Source organism: Phycodurus eques, chromosome 3, assembly GCF_024500275.1.
Source record: "Phycodurus eques isolate BA_2022a chromosome 3, UOR_Pequ_1.1, whole genome shotgun sequence".
Classification (NCBI taxonomy): Eukaryota; Metazoa; Chordata; class Actinopteri; order Syngnathiformes; family Syngnathidae; genus Phycodurus; species Phycodurus eques.
This window is the reverse complement of record NC_084527.1, coordinates 31,436,555-31,461,463: the sequence shown is the minus strand read 5'-3', so window position 1 is coordinate 31,461,463 and position 24,909 is coordinate 31,436,555. Positions and strand designations below refer to the sequence as shown.

At 42.7% G+C, this 24,909-nt stretch overlaps 1 protein-coding gene across 2 annotated transcripts in view; it reads left to right on the top strand.

Annotated features, from left to right (window-relative positions):
- nr6a1a (nuclear receptor subfamily 6, group A, member 1a) overlaps positions 1-24,167 on the top strand; it is a 186,510-nt gene extending 162,343 nt beyond the window's left edge. For both annotated transcript variants that reach the window (XM_061673103.1, XM_061673104.1), the window contains 8 exons: positions 2,561-2,791; positions 6,596-6,651; positions 7,509-7,669; positions 16,234-16,464; positions 19,780-20,034; positions 22,956-23,077; positions 23,172-23,324; positions 23,946-24,167. In XM_061673103.1, the coding sequence (XP_061529087.1) occupies positions 2,561-2,791; positions 6,596-6,651; positions 7,509-7,669; positions 16,234-16,464; positions 19,780-20,034; positions 22,956-23,077; positions 23,172-23,324; positions 23,946-24,076 (1,340 nt within the window). In that variant the 3' untranslated portion in view covers positions 24,077-24,167. The remainder of the gene's footprint in view (positions 1-2,560; positions 2,792-6,595; positions 6,652-7,508; positions 7,670-16,233; positions 16,465-19,779; positions 20,035-22,955; positions 23,078-23,171; positions 23,325-23,945) is intronic.
- The last annotated feature ends 742 nt before the right edge of the window (positions 24,168-24,909 follow it).

Genomic DNA, 24,909 nt, shown 5'->3' with positions numbered 1-24,909 from the left:
GCCCTGCCTTTCAAAGTCACATGCATTCTGTCACAGTCACAGATGAAGTACTGTGGAATGTGAACGCGTTAAAATATATCTAAAGCAATAAAATAAGTATACGTATGGTCGCTACTGTACTTCGCGTATATTGTTTATCAGCGGTGGTGTGGAACATAACCCCTGTGATCAACAAGGGATTGCTGTATTAAATTAACATTTAAATACATTGATTTAATTTTAATCGTTAATACTGTTGTCTGAAGTCTCTAGTTGGTCCCTTTTGGCGAATGGCGAGACATCGTTGCACTCAACTTGGGTGCTTGTCTCAACAGCTCAAATAGAGCCCCTCTTGACAAAAAGGGGCAATGTCGGAAAAACATCCCTCTTATCGAGAAAACATGCTAGATTCGTCATATATTCACTCCCTATTCACTCTGGTATCACTTTGCATGTCTGCATGTGTGTGATCTGGTAGCCTGTATGGTGCAAACAGTGTTGGGAAAGTTCATTTTCTCCGCAAACTAGTTCAAAGTTCAATTCACCGTTCCAAAAGTGAACTAGTTCATAGTTCTTTTTTTTTTCCAATATGTTGCTGACAGGGGCGGCACTCTGGAAGATTAGCACATCTGCGTGACAGTTTTGAGGACCCGGGTTCAAATTTGGCCTTGCTTGTGTGGAGTTTGCATGTTCTCCCCGTGCCTGTGTGGGTTTTCTCCAGGCACTCCGGTTTCTTCCCGCATCCCAAAAACATGCATGATGGCTTAATTGAAGACTCTAAATTGCCCATAGGTGTGAATGTGAGTGTGAATGGTTGTTTGTTTCTATGTGCCCTGCGATTGGCTGTGGACCAGTTCAGGGTGTACCCCGCCTCTCGCCCACAGTTAGCTGGTATAGGCTGCAGCACGCCCGCGACCCGAGTGAGGATAAACGGTACAGGAAATTAATTAATGTTGCTGTTACCCTCAAAATACTGGTATTTCATTTTCTCATTGTTGCAATCGATTCAGTCCACACTGAAAAGCTGCAGCTTTCACCCTAAAATCTCACAAACGTGAGGAAAAAAACTTTTGCTTGAATAGCCTTTTTTAAAATGAGGAATTAAAACTAAAATGGGACTTTTGTCCTTAATTTGCAAACAAAAGCACGCAGCACAGTTTGACAGGAACAATGGTGAAAGAACATTGGTAACTTTGCATTATATTGACTATATTGAAAAAATATTTTATCTCATCTATCCCTATATTACAAAACAAAATAAATTCCATGTTATGACTGTGTGATTGCACAGCGTTTTAACAAATGTATTCTGACAAATAATAATATTCCTAGTAATACATTTTTGCAATGATGTACTGTATTACAAAACAACCAAAGAACACCTTCACTCCCATTTATGCAGTGTCCCTGAATGCACCTCGCATCCACAGGCTGTTGCTCCGCGCCTGCCGAATGTAAACATGAATTGCGGTTGCTAAATACGACGCTCATCGCCGACATATGAAGTGTATAGTGTGTTCAGGCGGGTTTTGTCGTGGAAATCACTATAACAAAAATTGGCACTCTTGAATGAAAATGAACTGTTGTTCAAAAACCGTTCACAGACGCCAGAATGAGCGCATTCTCAATAACATTCATCAGGCATGAATGAACTAAGTTCAGTTCACGTTCGCCCAAAATATGAACTAGTTCATGAACTTTTTTCTTCATTGCACTTGTTCAGGTACAACACTGGGTGCAACACAAATATTAAACAAAAATGGTGACTATATTACAGAATAGCAGTGTCTTAAATCAGTAGAGCTACAATTAAATCAACTCAACTTCCACTCTGTGATAATGTGAAGTATTATTAACAGCAGTGAATATGCTCTCCTCATTAAACCTGTTCTACCCTGTAGAACTCATTATATGCATTATGTAGCATGAAGGTAGATGAGGTGAGGGGATTAAGAGCTTTTCGACAGCTTCCGCAAACTGCTGTCGTAACATTTTCAGACAACCTACCATGATGAGTATAGAAGTTTGTTGAGCAAACTGCAGTCTGATGTGTTTCTCTTTAATCCACTCTTAATTCTCTGATACATCCAATATCAGCTTCAAAGACTTGTTCTCTACTTGCCATCTTAATGGCTGAATGTTTAAACACTCTACACATGTACCTGTAAAGTACCATGAAACAATAAGAGGATAAATCATATTTACTTCATGCCACGCTACTTAAATTCTGAGTGAGTACAAGGTTGCTGCCAGTTCATGTGATAATCATGAATGTTGTGTGGAGAGAGAGGTGAGACTGTAAACAAACCCTCATCCGAGCTCCTGAATAAAATATACATAAGACCTTGTCCTTGTGCTGATTACAACTTTCACAAAATGAGAGTGATATCTTAACATCCCACAAGATTAGTCATTGCCCAGCTTGTACTTAAACCTCAACCACCCCCAAAATTGCAATTACAAACTTGTGCCTGTAAGGAGGTTTTTACACCCACATTTCCACTGCAAAGATTTAGGTCAACAAAATCTTCCTTGTAAAGACTGATTATTTTCTTTCTGTATTTTCATTGAACTTCTGCAGATGATCCAGCTGAGCAACGTACTTGCCTTATCTGTGGAGATCGAGCCACAGGCCTGCACTATGGCATCATCTCCTGTGAGGGCTGCAAGGGTTTCTTTAAGCGCAGCATTTGCAACAAGCGTGTCTATCGATGCAGCAGGGACAAGAACTGCGAGATGTCACGCAAGCAACGCAACCGCTGCCAGTATTGCCGCCTACTCAAGTGTCTACAAATGGGGATGAACCGCAAAGGTAAACTCTGTACTGCCAATGAATGGCAGCATTCCAGGCTCAACATCAATTGCCTAAATACAGTCAAATACAGTCCCAAATTATTTGTTCAGCTGAATTAGCATTAATGCTAATTCAGCATTAAAGAGATGATATTTTCTTTGTTGAGTTGGTATATTTTGTAACGTGTGATGCTGATATCTTGAACATGGAGGGGGGACTCCTCAAACACTGCCTTTTCTTAAAGGACCTATATCATCTACCTGATCTATATTTCACTAACAATGTATTTGTTTTTGGGGGGTTTTTTGTCAAGAAAATGAAACTGACAGTAATTTTCAGTCATATCAATCTGTCTGGGACAGTGCCTCTGGATTGGCAGACTATAGTGGTGAGCCCCCTTTTTAAGGAGGGTGTGTTCCAACTACAGGGGGATCACACTCCTCAGCCTCCCGGGTAAGGTCTATTCAGGGGTGCTGGAGAGGAGGGTCCGTCTGGAAGTTGAATCTCAGATTCAGGAGAAGCAGTGTGGTTTTTGTCCTGGCCGTGGAACAGTGGACCAGCTCTACACCCTCGGCAGGGTCCTCGAGGGTGCATGGGAGTTTGCCCAACCATTCTACATGTGTTTTGTGGACTTGGAGAAGGTGTTCGACCGTGTCCCTCGGGGAGTCCTGTGGGGGGTGCTTTGGGAGTATGGGGTACCGAACCACCTGATACGGGCTGTTCGCTTCCTGTACGAACAGTGTCAGAGTTTGGTCTGCATTGCTGGCAGTAAGTCAGACCCGTTTCTGGTGAGGGTTGGACTCTGCCAAGGCTGCTTTTGTCACAGATTCTGTTCGTAACTTTTATGGACAGAATTTCTAGGCACAGTAGAGATGAGATGATGCCCCAAGTGGTTCAAGTATCTTGGGGTCTTGTTCACGAGTGAGGGAAGAATGGAATGGGAGCTCAACAGGCGGATCGCTCCAGCGTCTGCAGTGATGCGGTATTTGTATCGGTCCGTTGTGTGGAAGAAGGCACTAAGTTGAAAGGCGAAGCTCTCGATTTACCGCTCGATCTACGTTCCTACCCTCACCTATGGTCACGAGCTGTGGGTCATGACCGAAAGAACAAGATCTCGGATACAAGCAGCCGAAATGAGTTTCCTCCGCAGTGTGTCCGGGCTCTCCCTTAGAGATAGTGTGAGAAGCTGGGTCATCCGGGAGGGTCTCAGAGTCGAGCCGCTGCTCCTCCACATTGAGAGGAACCAGATGAGGTGGCATCTGATTAGGATGCCTCCTGGACCCCTCCCTAATAAGGTGTTCCGGGCACGTCCCATAGGGAGGAGACCCCGGGGATGACCCAGGACACGATGGAGAGACTACGTCTCTTGGCTGGCCTGGGAACGCTTTGGGATCCCCCCGGAAGAGCTGGAGGAAGTGGCTGGGGAGAGGGAAGATTGGGCTTCCCTGCTAAAGCTACTGCTCCTGTGACCCGACCTCCAATAAGCAGAAGAAGATGGATGGAAGGATGGATGGATCTATGTGTTTTAGAGCAATCTGTAAATAATTGCCCTGGGAAATGCCCCTTTTACATCACCAAAATCGATACGCTGCCATGTCTTGGTGTGACGTCATCGACAGAACTGGAGACCAAATTTGCTGCATAGCCGGTGTGGACAAAGGAATGCAATATACTATAAAGTAGCGGTATGTACTCAAATGTTATGTCGTCGTTGTCGGGTAGAATCCTCTCACCTCCAAACTTTTGAAGAAATTATAAAAAAGATGATTTTGCTTGAGTTTCCAAACACTGCTTTGTGTAATTTGGTATTATACCTTATATGCTATTTTATACTGGTGCACACTCACATCAACACAACAGCACCCCAAAATTTAATATGACATTTATACAAACAGTACGAACACAACGCCGGATGCCAGTAGTGCCCATCAAAGTACACCATGGTCGTACGACGCCACCAACCGGGCAAAAAGCCTTTAACTTCATAAAAGCAAACACTTGTTACGTAATCTTCCTTAACTCTTTTTCAAACGTCTTAGAGGCATTAGCGATGCAATCAATACAACAATGAGCTGACTAAACCCGTGTATAAAGGCACTTACCTTTAATGACTCATGCGGCTTCCGTCCTTCTGCAATGAAGGACCTACCTATGCCACCTCCGGCAGACATACACTCCTTCCCGCACCAACCGCTCAGCCTCTGCTGGTCTCCTCACCACCCCACCTTTTGCCTCTGTACTATGGGTGCCCGAGCCTTCAGCAACTCAGCACCCAGACTTGGGAATGCACTCTTCCCACACATAATACACACAGACACCCTCACAACATTTAAAACCCAAATCAAAACTCATATGTTTAAACTCGCATGCTCACTCTAACCGTATCGGCACTACACCTGTTTGTTTTACTGTTTTACTGCTCTAGTGTTTTACTGTTCCTATTGTTTTATTCTTGCCTTATTGCTGCTTTTTGTCTTATTGACATTTTACTTGCATTGTAACCCATACTTTATAAGGTGACCTTGGGTGACATGAAAAATGCCTCTAAATACAATTAATTATTATTATCCATCCATTTTCTGAACAGCTTATGCCTCACTAGGGTCACGGGCGTGCTGGAGCCTATCCCAGCTATCTCCGGGCGAGAGGTGGTGTACACCCTGAACTGGTCGCCAGCCAATCGCAGGGCACATAGTAACAAGCAACTGTTCGCACTCACATTCACACCTATGGGCAATTTAGAGTCTTCAATCAAAATACCACGCATGGTTTTAGTATGTGGGAGGAAACCGGAGTACCTGGAGAAAACCCACACAGGCACAGGGAGAACATGTAAACTCCACACAGGCGGGGCCAGGATTTGAACCCTGGTCCTCAGAACTGTGAGGCAGATGTGCTAACCAGTCATTCACCGTGCCGCCTATTATTATTATTCTTATCATTATTATACATACATGCAAACATATACATACACGTACATACAGACGTATGTGTACGGCAGTTGAGAACAGATTAACTATGTCCAATGCAGACCTGGCTTTGGACAGCAGAGTACTATTTTTAACCTGCTTGTGCATATGTGCGCGTGTGTGTGTATGGACGAGTGGCAGGAGTGGTTTGATTTTAACTACGTAAAGCACTTTAAGTGGTGTTATACTGCAATGAAAGTGCTTTATAAATCAATAAGTTTGAATAATTGATTGACATTTATCTTGATAATGGCATAAAATATTGTTTAGCATCCTTGTGTCCCCCAAAATGTGCTATATACAGGAAAGTATTATTATTATTATTAGAATAATAACGAATAATTTTTGGCTTAACTGCATATACTCCAAGATGCCTGGAAGAGTCAGAATTCAAGACACGTGTGGATGTTAAATTAACTGACTTTTTAGAATGTCACTTTCAGAAGAGTTGTGTCGGTTCATTACTGCTCCCTTGTGGATACATTTTGAATCGCACTTACTATGGACTGGTCGAGCCTGTTTGCCAGATCTTGGATTTCCTATGTATTATGATTACAACACACCTCTTGAATCAGGAAACAAATTTTATCGACTCCCGTTTTAAAGATAAACATATTCCAAGAAATTATCTTTTCAAAGCTGAAAGAAAAACCCTGTTGGCCTGCCAACCAAAACAGGAAAGTCTATAGTTAGAACTGGGAGAACTCTCACAGGAAAGTAAACTTTTGGATTCGTACACAGTTTTGTTTCAGCCACTAGATAGAGCCTAAAGTATTTATAATCTCTATGATACCAATGACTATGATATGGAAATTAACTATGAACAATGTACTTCTTTCTTTTTAACCCGCAGCAATCAGAGAGGATGGCATGCCAGGAGGAAGGAATAAAAGCATTGGGCCAGTTCAGGTAAATAACTTGACACTTACCAATAACTACTAAAGGTTTTGTCTCTGGAATATTCACTGATCTTCCTCCTACTGCAAACAAATATTTAAGTTCAAGCCAGGATTCCAATGCTTACATAATGACGACTATAAAATACATTAATAGTGGAGAGCTGGAGCTCCAATAGAGTTGGTGGGAGGATGCTCGGGAAGTATCTAATGAAAACCTTGACCTTGTTGTGTCATCAATATATTAGTACAGTGTTCTCTATTCAGTGTGGCTTTTTTTCTTTTTTTTTAACTTTGGCAAGCGTGAAAATAGTCGGGAAAGAAAATGTGAGACATGAGGCTAAGTAGCACTGACACACAATTGAGGAGAGAAGTGGAGATGTGCTCAATACATTCCAGCTCAATTCATTTGATAAAATGGAGAAAAAAAAACAAAAAACTGCCATGTTGGCATGCATTGTAAAGCAGAATAATTTATTCCATTTATATAGAATGAATGGCTGTTTCAGTATATGGGCAGAAATTAAACTAAATTGACCCTGTCCAGAAATAAAAGAAACTTTTATGCCATTTTAATTTCTTAAATATAGCTTTTTTTCAGTTTTCTCTCGGCATGAATGTGTAGTTGTAATTGTGTATCCACCTCTGTGATACACCTCACAGACACGCACACACAGTAGTTTGTTTCTTTCTCTCGAGGTCCTTTTCATTGTGTGACAGCGTCCTTGCTACTGAACATTTGAGTGAAAAGCACTGTCTCGGAAGTGCAAGCTAATTAACAGACCTGAGCTACTCGGTGCTTTTCTTTAAAAGGACATGCTGTAAATTTTCCCCAGGCCCACAAGTGTCATTATACTGTATGTGTTTTAGATCACAGAAGAAGAGATTGAGCGCATTATGTCAGGCCAGGAATTCAAGGAGGACGCCCCAGAGCATACATGGGGCAACAACGGTGACAGCGACCACAGCTCTCCCAGCAACGGAGCTTCGGAGGGCAACCAGCCGTCACCCGCCTCCACGCTGTCATCCAAGTGAGTTGCTTGTCTCATCCACTCGATTGCACATCGCCACCACTCAGTCCGTCACTGAGATAATGAGCCGGCCCTGACAGTCTAATGCCTCATTCATCTCTACAAGACTTGAATTAAAGTATTCATTGCATGAAGAATGCCTTCGTTTGCGGCTCTTCAGATATGGTGATGACATCAAACAAAGAACTTGCAGCACTATCAGCTCTTGTAAAAAATGTTGTGTGCATTGTCTATCTTTAGTCAATGGGGACAAATAACATCTAGCTTGCGTGGTAATATTTATTTCAGTCTAATTTTTTAAAACAGGTTTATCTTCTCAGCTTTGCATCTGACAGCTAATCAGAGAAATAGATGTCTTTGGCTTTTCAAATACAATCTAAGATCAAATGAACGAGAATAACCAAATGCCAATGTGGAGTATGCAGTATGGCTTGGACACGCCTTCTAAATCCAGATTCGCTATTCATGTTGACAGTAACAAATGACTTCTGAATCAGACTTGCATTGTTTCTCCTTGAACTATTCTGAAATAAATGTCATTGTCCAACAAATTTAAAAAATCTAATTTAAATATTTGAAAACTATATATTGTGTCACGTATGGAGAGGAGCTGGACCCAAGAGCAGGGAACGAGGGAACGGGAAAGGGAACGAGGTATAGTGTCGCTTACTTGAGGCAGGTGGGCCGTGGTACCGCTAGAAGAAGCTGCAATACTTTGGCGAGGATTTCTGTGAACAGGCAGGCTTAAATGTAGGTGGTGATGAGGGTTAATTGGAGACAGGTGAAGGAAGGAGCTGAAACAAAGAGCGGAGGAAAGAGAGAGGAGAGAAAGAGAGGGCGCAAAGCACCCTCCAGGCTCCAATACAGGTACTGCAGAGCAGTTCATGACAGTACCCCCTCTCAACGGACGCCTCCCGGCATCCTGCCAGGCTTCCCCGGGTGAGCTGCATACAAGTCGTTCAAAAGGGAGTGATCGAGGATGGGTTTCCAGGAAATCCAAGAACGCTCCTCCAGCCCGTACCCTTCCCAGTCGACCAGGTACTGGAACCCCCTCCCCTTAGGCCTCATGTCGAGGATGCGCGACACCGTGATCGCCAATAATCCGGGGGGGGGGGGCGGAGGGGGTTCGGCCGGAGGGCTCAGGGCGCAGGCGGAGACAAGCTTAATGAAAGAGAAATGGAATGTGGGGTGAACTGTGGAAGTTTTAATTGCACAGAAGTGGGATTGATAATCTTGGTAATGGGGAAAGGACCAATGAAATGCGGAGTGAGTTTACGGGACTGTTTGAAGTGGGAGGTCGTGGGAAGAGAGCCAGACGGATTGACAGACTTTGTATTCGGGCGCCGGGGAGCTTGTTGCATGCCGCAGACCGAGTCAACGTCGCCCGGACGTCCTTCCACACTGTCTGGACTCGCTGGAGGTGATCCTGTACGGTTGGAGCCGCCACCGCTTGCTCCTGTACTTGGAATAGTGGGGGTTGGAAACCGTAGCACGCCATGAATGGGGACATACTGGTAGGGCAGCTGGTGAGGGAGTTGTGAGTGTATTCGAACCATGGGAGGAAGGAACTCCATGAGGAGGGGTTGCGTGCGGCCACACAGCGGAGAGCCGATTCCAGGGATTGGTTAGCACGCTCCATCTGGCCGTTGGTCGGCGGATGATAACCGAAGGATAAACTGGCTGCTGCGCCTACCGCCTTGCAGAATTCCTTCCAGACCTGAGAAGAAAACTGGGGACCTTGATCGGAGCTATTTTTGGGTATACCTTGGAGTTTAAACACGTGTAAAAGAAGGAGGTTAGCAGTTTCCAGAGCGGATGGACGTTTGGAGAGGGCACATAGTGGACAAATTTGGAAAAGTGATTGATTATAGTGAGAATAACGGTGTTACCTTCTGAGAGGGGCAGGCCGGGAATGAAGTCCACGGCGATGTGAGACCAAGGGCGGCTTGAAATCGGCAAGGGGCACACCGTGTCCGGGCTCTCCCTTAGAGATAGGGTGAGAAGCTGGGTCATCCGGGAGGATGACCCTAGGCGCCGGTGTGAAGACTTCTCTCGGGCGCAGACGGAGCAGGCTTGGACGAATTCTTGGGTGTCTTTGATGAGACCGGGCCACCAGAAGTGCTGCTGGACGAACCGGGTAGTACGGGTGATGCCAGGGGGACAATTGAGTTTAGAGTTGTGGGCCCATTGTAGGACTTCAGAACGTGCAGAATAAACAGGCGGTCAGGAAACCCGGTCTTGGGATCAGGTTGGTTCTTTTGAGACTCCTTGACCACCTGTTCGAGCTCCCACGTGGCAGCTCCAACGAAACAGGAGGACGGAAGAATTGGGTTCTGCTGAGCTGGAGGATGGTTAGTGAATAGGGCATCTGCCTTGGTCTTACGGGAACCGGGACGGAAGGAGAGAATGGCGCAGAATGGGAGCATTGGTGAATTATATCTACATGAATAAAATTATCATCGGCACCGGAATCATTCAGGGCAGTAATGGGGGCATTATTAGCAGAAACTATGATGCAAGCGGGAACGGTCATGCGGGAGTGAGAGCTAGAGGGAATGGAGGTTTGGCTCACCGTCGTGGTGAGCCTGGTATTTTGGTCAGAGCGGGCAAGAGTAAATGAAATGACCGGATTGACCACAGTCGATACACAGTCGCTGGAAGACACGACGCTGACGCTCCTGTGGATCTAAACGGGTCTTTCCAATTTGCATGGGCTCTTCGGTTGCTACAGGGAGTGACGGAAATGCGGGAGGCAGGTGAGAAGCTGACGCCGTTTTGCTCGGAGTGGGAGTGTTTTTTGCCGAGCGGAGCCCCCTCTCACGGGCTCTCTCTTGCAGTCTGTTATCCAGATGGATGGAAAGGACGATGCGATCCTCGAGAGAGGAGAGCTCATCCCGGACTGCGAGTTCATCCTTGAGTTGTTCTTAGAGGCCGTTTGAAAAAAATCTCTGATTGCCGCGTCATTTCACTCGCAAATATCCGGAACTCAATGGAGTATTCCGCTATGAACACCCTGAGTGAGCGTGAAGACACGACGGGTGGCTTCTTTGCCCTGAACGGGGTGATCGAATACTTTAAGAAGTTTGGCGGAAAAGGAATCGAATTAATGGAGTACTGGGGAGGAGTTGTGCCATAAGGAAGTGGACCATTTTGCTGCTTTGCCGCGGAGGAGGTTAGTGACATATGCTACTTTGGAACGTTCCGTGGGATAACTGTATGGTTGAAGGTTGAAAACAAGAGTGCAATTCAGAAAGAATTGGCTACAAGCGCCTAAGTCCCCGGACTAGGGTTCGGGTGGAGGTACATGAGGTTCTTTGTGAGGGTAGTGGGGAGGATCAGAGACTGCGGATTCGAAATGGGTACTTACGAGGGGTTGAACGGATTGCGTCTGTTGAGAAAGGAGAGAGACCTGTTGCTAAAGGGAGTGTAGCGTTTTGGTGATTTCTTGCGATGTCTTGTCCTGACGTCCTATGTGGGCGTCCTGAGGGTGAATGCGTTCTTAAGCGCCTCTGGGGTCGCTGGGTCCATTATGGCCAAAGTATTCTGTCACGTATGGAGAGGAGCTGGACCCAAGAGCAGGCGGAGGCAGATAGAATATGATGAACAGTTTATTTAAGAAAGGTAATGGATGTGGTGCTGGATGCGATGGCAGGTGGTGGTGTCCACAGGTAGCAGGGAGTGGAGAGGGCACGTGGCTGGCTTGGTGGCAGGAATGACGTGGATCAGGAACACAGGGGAACACTGAGAATGAGGAATGACAGAGGAGTCAAAAAAGGGAACGAGGTATAGCGTCGCTTACTTGAGGCAGGTGGGCCGTGGTACCGCAAGAAGAAGCTGCAATACTTTGGCGAGGATTTATGGTAACAGGCAGGCTTAAATGTAGGAGGGGACGAGGGTTGATTGGAGACAGGTGCACGGCTTGAGGAAGGAGCTGAAACAGAGAGGGGAGGGGAGAGAGAAATAAAGAGACAGCGAGAGAGAGAGGGCGCAAAGCACTCTCCAGGCTCCAATACAGATACTGCAGAGCAGTTCATGACATATTGATCGGAAAGTGATTACACTGGAGTGTTTTGGCTGCCGCGTTTTGGCTGCCGCTTCTCCCTCTGGAAAAGTTTTCATTTTAGTTTAAAAAGGCTTACTCTTTACCACGATCTATATCTATCTCTTATAAAGATATATATAATATTTATAGAGAGAGAGAGAGAGACACATGTAGATGTGTGTATGTAAATATAAGTATTTTTGAAAGTAAATGCGCCGTGGCATCATTTGCAGCTCTTGTCCAAATACCGGTATAATAAGTACTGGTAAGTGGTTATTCTTTGATTCGTTGTGATTCAAATCCCAAAATTCTGATTCGGCATAATTTTTTTTCTGTGGACTTGAATGCCAATTCGAGTCACCAACAATTTTTGAACAGCAACTACAGTACCCGTGTAAGTATTTGTGTTCAATCACCCTTCTCTCTCAACAGTGATTCTCAACTGGTGGGTCACGGAGACATTTTTGGTGGGTCGCGGACATGTAGTAAAATGTTTATAGCATAATAATTCAAACTGTTAACAGTTACAGTTGCTTTGGTTTGTAGCCTTCATTTAGTAAAAAAAAAAACATTTATGTTGTACTTTCCTAAAAAAAGAAGAGCTCAGGGACAAGGTATATATTTTTGTACATGCATTATGCTCATACTCAGTTTCTTAATAAGATGCTCTGAAAGGCACTTTAAACATGTAAACATGAGCAGTTATGTTTAAAAATATATTCATAAAACTAAAAAAATATATATATAGTCAAGGCGGCACGGTGGCCGACTAGTTAGCACATCTGCCTCACAATGTTCTGCACGTGCCTGCGTGGGTTTTCTCCGGGTACTGCGGTTTCCTCCCACATCTCAAATACATGCGTGGTAGGTTGCCCGAAGACTCTAAATTGACCGTAGGTGTGAATGTGAGTGCAAATGGTTGTTTGTTTCTATGAGCCCTGCGATTGGCTGGCGACCAGTTCAGGGTGTACCCAAAGATAGTTGGGATGGGCTCCAGCACGCCTGCGACCCTTGTGAGGGTGAGCGGTACAGAAAATGGATGGATGGATGGATGGATAATAATAATAATAATATTTCATTTTATTTAGAGGCACTTTTCATTTCACCCAAGGTCACCTTACAAAGTATGGCTTAAAATGCAAGTAAAACATCAATAAGACAAAAAGCAGCAATAAGGCAACGGGCCACATTGTTGGTACGGTTTTCCTCAGAGGGCTGTTATGACCATGAAACCATAAAAATGTTTAATTGCCTGATCAATGTATTATGTATACATAACAAAATGATGGATAACTAATTTTCAAATCAGAAGTCAAGAATAATAGTTTGTTCAATTAATGTTTAAGTTACTGTAAAAAGGGGTTTGGTAACAAAATAAAACAAAAAAATTGCAATATCTTAACGTTCTTATTTATTACATATTACAATGTGAAATTTTGGTACAGATTTTATCAAGAATCATGGAATTTGAGGCAAATGATTTGCTTTCGCCGGCCACATAAAATGATGTGGCGGCCCCTGGGCTGCGAGTTTGAATTGCCTGCTATTTGGTTTGCGGATTAAAATATTTTTTTTGTTTTAACAAAATTTTATTCATATCTTATCAAATTATTCATTGGTGTCTTTTGTGTTAATGTTGTTAACATGTTCGACCCTGTAGCATGTATTTTGAGTAACTACTGTATCAATGAATCATATGTAACTACTGTATTAATGTGCTATGTAATGTACTAATCTATTATTTGTACTGTTGATTACATGTGGTGCCCTGGAAGATTAGCAAACTGCGACGGAACAAGTTTATGGGGATGTCGGTGGCGGCTGCTCCTTGAGACAATTATTGATATTTTCACCAAAATACTTTGCCTACAACACCATAAATAGTCAATAAGTTATTTAGTATATGATGGCCAGCAAAATTGCGATCATCTAGTGATTTTGAGTTTTTCTATGTAGTTCCGCTGAGCTAACTAAGTTAGATACCTTTAAACAACAAACAATGGCTGAGTGCTCTCCAGCCATCTCATTTTCCGGGTCACAAAGACAGCAAGCACATCGTCAGATTAACTACAAAATTCACAGAAAATAATATTGAATATAATAATATTGAATGATGACCATGTAGTTTTCTACTGTCCGAATCCTGTAAAGGTGTGATTTTCAACGGCGAAAACACTTTTTGCAGTCAGATTTGTGCTGTAACAAACACGAAGAGCATTTTCATCATTGTCAAAATTATAATAAACACCAACGTAACGTAGATAACGTTAATAAAAAGTCACCCTATAAAAATCTAAAAAGTATTCCTGGCAACGTCATTGCCTCTGATCAAATAAGAGGTCCGTCGGCATACTTTTCGGCGTCATCGTTCACCAGTCACGTTCACTTCAACTTTTTGCAGTCAGATTTGCGCTGACATAACCATGATTTCTTCAGCAATGCATCTTCATTCAATCGACAACAAACAGAGCTTCCAAAATTTGCAGTAACAGTTAGTAGTACCTAAAATGCATGACCGGAGCATATGGCCATATGTCTCCTTTGGAACTGGTACCAATGTAACGAGAGCAAGCTAAGCTCTGCAGTTGTGTTAAACATAAAACAGAATACAATGATTTACAAATCATGTTCAACCTATATTTAATACACTACAAAGACAAGATATTGAATGTTCAAACTGATAAACTTTATTGTTTTTAGCAAATAATCATTAACTTAGAATTTTATGGCTGCAACACGTTCCAAACAAGCTGGAACAGGGTCATGTTTACCACTGTGTTACATCACATTTTCTTTTAACAACATTCAATAAACGTTTGGGACCTGAGAACACTAATTGTTGAACCTTTGTAGGTGGAATTCTTTCCCGTTCTTCCTTAATGTACAGCTTCAGCTGTTCAACAGTCCGGGGTCGCCATCGTCGTATTTTACGCTTCATAATGCGCCACAGATTTTCAATGGGAGACAGGTCTGGACTGCAGGCAGGCCAGTCTAGTACCTGCACTCTTTTACTACGAAGCCATGGTGTTGTAGCACGTGCAGAATGTGATTTGGCATTGTCTCACTGAAATAAGCAGGGGCGTCCATGAAAAAGACGTTGCTTGGATGGCAGCATATGTTTCTCCAAAACCTATATATACCTTTTAGCATTAATGGTGCCTTCACAGATGTGCAAGTTACCCATGCCATTGGCACTAACACAGCCCCGTACCATCACAGATGCTGGCTTTTGAACTTTGCGTCCATAACAGTGCAGATGGTTCTTTTCCTCTTTGACCCAGAGAACACGATGTCCACAATTTCCAAAAACAATTTTATATGTGGACTTGTTGGACCACAGAACACTTTTCCACTTTGCATCACTCCATCTTAGATGAGCTCGGGCCCAGAGAAGCCGGCGGTGTTTCTGGGTGTTGTTGATAAATGGCTTTTGCTTTGCATAGTAGAGTTTCAAGTTGCTCTTACGGATGTCGCGCCGAACTGTATTTACTGCCATTGGTTTTCTGAATTGTTCCTGAGCCCATGTGGTCTGATATCCTTGACACATTGATGTCGGTTTTTGATGCAGTGCCGCCTGAGGGATCGAAGGTCATGGGTTTGACTATTTTATCACGCACTCGCACTTTTCTTGTGAATGACAATTGACAGCAATTCAGGGAAGCTCCTTTTATACCCAATCATGGCACCCACCTGTTCCCAATTAGCTTGTTCACCTGTGGGATGTTCACCTGTGGGATGTTCCAAACAGGTGTTTGATGAGCATTCCTCAACTCTTTATTGCCACCTGTCCCAGCTTTTTTGGAACGTGTTGCAGCCATAAAATTCTAAGTTAATGATTATTTGCTAAAAATAATAAATTTTATCAGTTTAAACATTAAATGTCTTGTCTTTGTAGTGTATTAAATTAAATATAGGTTGAACATGATTTGCAAATCACTGTATTCTGTTTTTATTTATGTTTAACACAACGTCCCAACTTCATTGGAATTGGGGTTGTACATTAAGAAACCTCACACTCCAATCCTTAAAGAGGGTGCTGGCTGCCGAGCTGGCGGCCTGGGCTTTAAACCCAGCTGTCAGTTTTCTTGTCTCCCAATACAAGACACTATGCCGGTGAGGATCAATCCATGGTGGGGGGGGGGGTCGATGGCGTGCAGAAAAGTGTTATCGGTTACACCTGATAGGTCGATTGTCGTATCTCCACACCCCCAACATTGAGCACTGTATAGTTCATACAAATAAGACGGTGCTCATGGAATTACGTGCACATTTGGCTGATGCTGTTGTGCAGGCCAATATAATGCTGACTAGAAATTGATCCAGAGAGCCGGATGAAATTACCAGCCCGTGGTCCGGGAGATTTCCATGTCTGCTCTAGAATGAGGTTAAAAATAAATACAGTACTATGAAGCATTAATATAAGTTTGAGAATTTCATATTATTTTTGTGGTGAAGACAGACTTCTCAGTATAGTAGAATATTCATTCATTAATTTCATTAACTGAAACTTTACCTTTTACAGTCGCTCCATAGAGATGAATGGCTATACAGCAGCCCTCAGAGATCAGTACATCAACACCTCCATGTCAACACACTACCAGCTGCTACCGCACCTCTTCAGTTATGCTGCCCAATCTGGCCTGCTAGCCCCGCAGCCCCGCAACCTTTACCCACAGTCCCATCCGTTAGTGCTGCAGTTGGTGGCGGCAGAGGACCTGAACCCCCTGGCCACCCCAATGCTCATAGAAGATGGGTGAGTCCACCCATATGCACCCCTCCTTGAAATAGTTCCTTTTTGATCACATTATATTCTGTACATACGTTCTGTTTTTATTCCATTATAGGAATCAGTATTGACTCAGTCAACGTTTGCTACTTTTCAGAGGGCACTTTATATGGAACAGGTTCATGACTAGGCTTCTTAGTTAGGCCTGAAATTATTTATGTGCCTTAGTTTTAATCAATTTTCTGCACCTAACTTCACTGAAACAGTTTGGGGAAGGTTCCAACATGCCTGAAAACAAATATACAAAGAAATGTCAGGCCTATGTGTGTATACAAAGAAATGTCAGGCCTATGTGTGACCTCAGAAATCTTCTATTGGATACATGGGTAAATTATTCCCACAAATTCACACATTTTGTGGAAAGTCTGTGAAGGGTAGACCATCTCTTTTCCTCAACACTGGTGGCTCAAATCTCAATTCATCTTGCCTCATCGAGATGAATAGAAATGCCATTAATTCGTTCAAGTAAAACAAAAAAATGTGTGTAATGTGTACAGTAATCGTGCGGTTATGTTCCAGAGAACCCCCGCAATCAACAAAATCTGTGTAGTGACCAAATGTTTATTGTACTAATTATATACATTTACAAGTATAATAGATTCAGCACGGTGGGCGACTGGTTAGCACATCTGCCTCACAGTTCTGAGGACCTAGTTTCAAATACAGCGGCGGTGGCGAGTGAGTCAGAAGCTGGAGGGGGGACAGAGTGTCCTGGTTGGACACTAAACATCGATGGGGTGGGTGGTGCCCTGTCTCATGGTCGACAAAAAAAAAAAGGCACGGCCTAGTACTGGTCCGTGGAACGGAGGTTGGGGACCACTGGTGTAAAAGTGCTTCCTTAAGCATTAGGCACTCTACTCCACAGTGACCATCCCAGCATGTCGGCAGTGCAAAGCATCATGGGAAGTAGGGCTGGCAGATCCTGCTGCTTCCCACATATGTTTGCAGTGGTCTTTTCACTACAGTACTGTAGTTGGAGAAAATCAAGCTAAGCTTTTCTTGCATTTGGTCCTGTTCATATTGTTGAGTGTGTGCATTAGCTTTACATTGGGCTTGGTTGGTATTTGTGAATTTATTTTATGAAACTCTAACAGTGGCTTGTGAGTTGAACAGTGGCATTCTGGTAATGTTCACTGAAGTGACTAACCAAATGTGTGAGTGCAAATTGCTCAGTAAGGTTTATTTTTCTGCAAAGTAAAAGAGGCCATTTGTCCTTATGGGAAACATTGCTGCCACATTTGGGTCAAATACCCAATATAATGCGAACTTTACCAGAGATGGCAGGTAAGTAACTGCACTACATTGTTCAATAAAAAAATATCTGAAGTGCACTGATTCCTCAATAAGTGAAACACGATATAGCCAGGGATTACTTAGTTTTGAAGAGAAAAATAGCACCCTGTAATATTGTACTTTATAAAATCATTAATCATAATTAAAAGTAATTAAACCGTCTTTGTGATTTTGTCCCACTTTCTCCTGCAGTGCATACTGTATTGTGCTGCTCATTCGAGTGTGCACGTCTTGGCCAACAGGGGGCAGTATAAGACATATATACAGATGTACTGTACTGGAGAACAGCTCCTCTCGCAGCTTCTCAGTACAGCAGTAATTGTATTTGTTCTTTGCGCAGGATAAAGATTAAATGCCTGTGAGTATTGTTACATTGTCTGCATGTTTAACCTGCTGCACCATTTCTATTCAGATATCCGTTGCTTTAAGGGTAACAACACCACCACATAGATGGTAATTGTTAGCCTGTGTGACTATGTATTTTCTATTGTATGCTCGCAGAGGCTATGTTGTTGTTTTAAATACACAACATTCAATTCACTTTATGATTTTTTTCCTCTTTATTCTCTTAAGTTTAGTTTGACAAAAAAAAGAATGGAAACAAACAAACTCTTTTTTTGATGAACAGCATGGATAAAAATGGGTGTGTTGCTTCAGGAAGGACATTCGGCATTAAAACTGAACTAAACAAATCATTTAAGTGATCATTTAAGTTATGTGACTCGTATCGCACGGCATCACTGTATTTGGAGTTGCGCTAGGTGTTCTCATGTTGTGAATTTGGGAAATAAAAGTATCACATACACGCAGTGTATATTCTGCCAACTAAATGGTTAAAAAAAAGTCCCCTGGTGAGCAAACAATGGCACCTGTTCAATAGTAATAACAAGGTCTAGCAGTCTGGACACGATGCAGTAGCCACCGTGTGGTACCCCAAGACAATTGATAACCACACCCCAAATCTAGATCTATACATAGTGTTATAAAACTACAGTGTGTACGGAATGTATTCAGACCCCCTTAAATTTTTCACTCTTTGCTATATTGCAGCCATTTTCTCAAATAATTAAAGTTTATTTTTTTCCTCATTAATGTACACACAGCACCCCATATTGACAGAAAAAAACGGAATTGCTGAAATTTTTCCAGCTTTATTAAAAAAGAAAAACTGAAATATCACACACCCATAAGTATTCAGACCCTTTGCTGTGACACTCATATTTAACTCGGAAAGATGAATCCGGCCAAGTACAGGGATATCCTGAACGAAAAGCTTCTCCAGAGTGCTCAGGACTTCGGACTGGACCGAAGGTTCACCTTCCAACAAGACAATGACCCTCAGCACACAGCCAAAAAAAACCATGGAGGGGCTTCAGAACAACTCTGTGACTGTTCTTGAATGGCCCAGCCAGAGCCCTGACTTAAACCCGATTGAGCATCATTGGAGAGACCTGAAAAATTGCTGTCCACCAACGTTCACCATCCAACCTGAAATAACTCGGGAGGAATGGCAAGGAGGAATGGCAGAGGATCCCCCAATCCAGGTGTGAAAAACTTGTTGCATCATTTCCAAGAAGACTCATGGCTGCATTAGCTCAAAAGGGTGCTTCTACTAAATAAGTATGGCTGTGTGATATTTCAGTTTTTCTTTTTTAATAAATCTGCAACAAAAATTCTGCAATTTCATTTTTCTGTCAATATGGGGTGCTGTGTGTCCATTAATGAGGAAAAAAAACAACTTAAATGATTTCAGCAAATGGCTGCAATATAACAAGCTTCGTCCCGAACCGTGGCGAATATCAGAGGTCCACTGCTTTCTCATTCCTGAATTTGAATTGTAACAAAATTTTTAAATGTCATTCACCAGAAATGATTTAACATACTATGAAACTATATCAATGGCAGTAAATGTATGTATAATTCTACCTCTCCTCTTTAAATTGTCATTGTTGTTCTTTTTTTTTTTGGGGGGGGGGGGTTTGACATAAGCTACAAGGTAACACAGGTGGAGCTGTTTGCCTTGCTGTGTCGCCTGGCAGACGAGCTGCTCTTCCGCCAGATCTCATGGATCAAGAAGTTGCCTTTCTTTTGTGAGCTCTCCATTGAGGACTACACCTGCCTCCTCAGCTCCACCTGGCAGGAGCTCATCCTGCTCTCCTGTCTCACAATCTACAGCGCCCAGATCTTTGGTGACCTGGCCAATGTCACAGCCAAGTACACACCATCTGATGACGAGCTGCAGGGGTGAGCAGCTGTGGAAATTACAGTGTAGCAACCCTTTATTTTCAGTCCATGGGTTTGTTTTAATTCCATCCTACTACTACCCAAAACAACTTGGGTAGAAGCTAAGCCAAAGCCAGATTTTTAAATCTTATTTTTGCTAAATCATGCTCCATTTGCACTTCTTTCATTGAAAAAGTTAAATTTTTAGCTGTTTTGCCGTCATACTGTACACCCAAACACAGAGCGATTTTATGATTATTATTATTATTACTGCAGGCGCTCCCTTACAGTTGCTAAGTATAATTTACTTTTTAAGTTGAAAATTTAATACAAATTGACAAATGAAAATGTTTTGCAATTTGTTGACAACCATTTTGTGGTAGCAGGGATGTGTGGGGTGGAGGGTGGGCGGGGGGCATAGTGGGCGGTGGCCCTGGGCATCCACCTCAGTGGGGCATCCAAACGGGTTTGGGTGGGTCCCCCGTTGTTGAATGTACAAACCCCAATTCCAATGAAGTTGGAATGTGTAAAAGGTAAATAAAAAAATAATATAATTATGTAAAAATCCTTTTCAACCTATATTCAATTAAATACACAACAAAGACAAGATATTTAATATTAAAACTGATTGGGGGGTTTTCGGCAAATATGCTCTCATTTGGAATTTGATGCCTGCAACACATTCCAAAATAGCTGGGACAGGGGCAACAAAAGACTGGGAAAGTTGAGGATTGCCCAAAAAAACGCTTGTTTTGAACATTCCACAGGTGAACCGGTTAATTGGAAATTGATTATGATTGGGTATAATTGGAGCTTCCCCGAGAGGCTAATTTCTTCACAAGCAAGGATGGGGCGAGGTTCACCACTTTGTGACCAACTGCGTGAGCAAATAGTCCCAACAGTTTAAGAACAATGTTTCTGAATGTACAATTGCAAGAAAATCAAGGATTTGCATCATCTACGGTCCATAATGTCATCAAAAATCTCTGCACGTCAGCGACAAGGCCGAAAAACAACATTGAATGCCCTGGACCTTCGAGCCTTTGGGTGGCACTACATTGAAAACTAGCATTATTATGTAAAGGATATTGCCACATGGGCTCAGGAACACTTCAGAAAAGCATTGTGAGTTAACACAGTTCGTCACTACATCTACAAATGTAAGTTAAAACTCTACCATGCAAGGCGAAAGCCATACAGTATGTCTACAACACCCAGAAACACATTCAGATTCACATTCCACATTTCAAATTGTTTTTTGAAAATCATGGACGTTGTGTCCTCCGGGCGAAAGAGGACCCAGATTGTTACCAGCGCAAAGTTCAAAAGCCAGCATCTGTGATTGTATGGGGGTATGTTAGTACCCGTCACATGAGTAACTTGCACATCTGTGGGGGCACCATAATGCTGAAAGCTACATACAGGTTTTGGAACAACATATGCTGCCACCCAAGCAACGGCTTTTTCAGGGACGTCCCTGCTTATTTCAGCAAGACAAAGGAAAGCCACATTCTGCAGGTGTTACAAAAGTGTGGCTTCATCGTAAAAGAGTGTGAGTACTCGACTGGCCTGCCAGCAGTCCAGACCTGTCTCCTGTTGAAAATGTGTGATGCATTAATGAAACGCAAAATGAAGACCTCGGCCTATTGAGCAACTGAAGTTGTACATCAAGCAAGAATGGAAAAGAATTCCACCTACAAAGCTTCAACAATTAGTGTCCTCAGTTACCAAACGCTTACTGATTATTGTTAAAAGGAAAGGTCATGTAACTCAGTGGTAAACATGCCCCTGTCACAGGTTTTTTTGGAACATGTTGCAGGCATCAAATTCAAAATGAGTGAAAGTTTAAAAAAAAAAAGGTTTATCAGTTTGAACATTAACATCTTTGTTGTGTATTCAATTTAATATAGGTTTAAAAGGATTTGCAAATCATATTTTATTTTTATTTAAATTTTACAACGTCATTGCAATTGGGGTGTGTATTTTCATCGGCTAAAAAGTCGTCTGTCGTACCCCATGTTGACAAATGTATTTCGATCGGCCAAAAAGTCCCAACAGCCCCACCCCTTGACAAATGTTTTTGTTGATCGGGAAAACAATTCCGTCACCACCCCCACCCCCTGTTAAGGAGTGGTTTTCGTGATGGGCATCAACAAAAACACCTTTACTGTGTGGTATTCATTGTAAACAGAGAGACATTCTAATAGCTTGTTCCTCTGCCTTCATTTGACATGTTATACTGTCGACTGCCTGTTGTTGCCTCCTACTAGTATTTTGGGGGGGTTATGTTTTTTTATCACAGATGTCAAATTTTAGGATACTGTAATGGCCAACTAATATTTTCCTGAGAATTAAGGTAGATATCACAGCAACAACTCTTCTTAAAGACAGCCAGACGTTCCAGTCTGTTAGCTCTGTATCTCCAAAATGGTTTATAATTCCCCCTATCACTTTGGGAAAAATAGAATTGGAATGGGGCCAGCGAACTAGTCCATGAACAGGAGGACTCCCCAATGCAGAGCTGTGGCTAGCACCATCTGTCTGGCATCTGATGTTATATCTCTCACTATTGGGAATAAAAGGATGTGTGGGGGTTTGGGTGAGTGTAAATCAGGCTGGAATTATCTAACCTCATGACACACTTTCTCTTAATATGCAGCGCCACTGATGTCTCAGTTTGTACTCCTGGTTTTTTAGGAGTGAATGTTTGATATAAAGTGCCCGCTCCTCGCTATTTCAATGTTGTTCTGATGAACAAGATAAGAACAATGATGTTTTTTGGGGTGAATTAAACTTTGTGGAGCTTCCCCTCTAAGCTGTGTGATGAAGAAAATGACTGTTAGGCACTTTCAAGTAATGCGCTCATTATAAGTTGCATTTTGTTGTCAATAGTCGAAAAGAAGACCGAAATAGGCCTTACAATGAATTGTGTTATTCCTCAGTTTCAGTGAGGATGGCATGGAAGTGATGGAGAGGCTGATATATCTATTTCGCAAATTCCACCAGTTGAAGATCAGTAATGAGGAGTATGCTTGTATGAAAGCAATCAACTTCCTAAACCAGGGTACCAGAGCATACGTTATTATTATTATTATTATTATTATTTTAAATCCATACTGCCTTCCTCATTATTGTCCTATGCTTTTGCACCTCTGCAGATATCAGAGGACTGTCAAACATCTCTCAGCTTGAGCAGCTGAACAAGCGCTACTGGTATGTGTGTCAAGACTATACCGAGTATAAGTATCCGCACCAGCCCAAACGCTTCCCTGAGATCATGATGTGTCTGCCAGAGATCCGCTGTATAGCAGGTAAGACCAGTTTGAGTAAAACAATTAGTTTTTTAGATGTTCTGTTCACTAGGAAGACGGCACGGTGACCGACTGGTTAGAGCGTCAGCCTCGCAGTTCTGAGGACCCGGGTTCAATCCCCGGTCCCGCCTGTGTGGAGTTTGCATGTTCTCCCCGTGCCTGCGTGGGTTTTCTCTGGGCACTCCGGTTTCCTCCCACATCCCAAAAACATGCAATAATTGGAGACTCTAAATTGCCCGTAGGCATGACTGTGAGTGTGAATGGTTGTTTGTTTCTATGTGCCCTGTGATTGGCTGACAACCAGTTCAGGGTGTACCCCGCCTCTTGCCTGATGACAGCTGGGATAGGCTCCAGCACGCCCGCGACCCTAGTGAGGAAAAGTGGCTCAGAAAATGAATGGATGGATGGATATTCACTAGGAAGTGCAGGGCACCAGTTGCTGAAAGACATGGGTCAGGAAACTGTCTTTTTATTTTTGTGTTATTAGTGTTTGGACAACACTGGTGTCACTATTCTTTTTGTCCAAAAAATTCTGGCAGTCTTCAGTAGAAAGTCTGTTTTATCATCTGTGCCTGTGTCCATTAGCAAAAGGAAAGCTGAACCAGTTGTATGTGCTTTCAGGTAAGCTGGTCAATGTTCCTCTGGAGCAGCTCCCCCTCTTGTTCAAAGCAGTCTTGCACTCCTGCAAATCCAGCCTGACCAGCTACAGGACCGGCCCGTCACCCTGTGTGACCGCCTCCTCTGGAAATTAGAGGCCTACCTGACCCTAACCACACAACCCCCCCTCTCCCCCAACCTCCCACACCCCAAGTCGAGGGACTGGTCTCACCTCTAATGAATGTGACAAGCAGCTAGTTTTTTTTTTGTTTTGTTTTTGGTTTTTTTTTTGTTTGTTTTTTTAAAATTACTTTTCATTTTATATTTATTACACGACAGAGCTGAATGTATGCTGATTTACACTGTGCACATGCTTCTGTACAAAACAAATGCTCATAGATGCATTGGTCTTTGGAGTTTACAAGTGTGTATCCAGTTTGCTCAATGTGTCAGTGTTGCCAATGTTAGAGCTAGACTTAAAAAAAAAAGAAAAAAAAAGTTTATTTTATTCAGATGGGGGAAGATAGACACGTGACAAGTGTTTTGAGACTACCTCAGGAAGATGTTATTGCTATTTTCGTGGTGTTAATAAAGAGTTGACCAGTCTTATACAAAATTCCAGTGGATGCTTTGGCACCTCAATCAGAGTCTGGATGTTCAAAGGAGCTGTGCAAATCAAACATTAAGAAATTATGTTTTATTACATGGAAAATACTAGATATTGAAAAAGAATAGCTATTTTAGCTGCATGGACTCTTGGACATTCTGCTTATGGGAGGCATAACATTCCATGAGTGAAGGTGACAGCTATTTGGATCAGTGGGATCTTCTTTGGAAAAGGAGTATACGGGTATTTTTTACAATCATAGACTGGGGATGTAAGGCTTTATTGCAAGGGTAAGGGAGGATATAGTTAGGTTTGCTGTTGGTTTTGTTTTATTTTTTGACCAAAGTATTATGCAATGCTTTTTTTCAAATGCCTATTGAT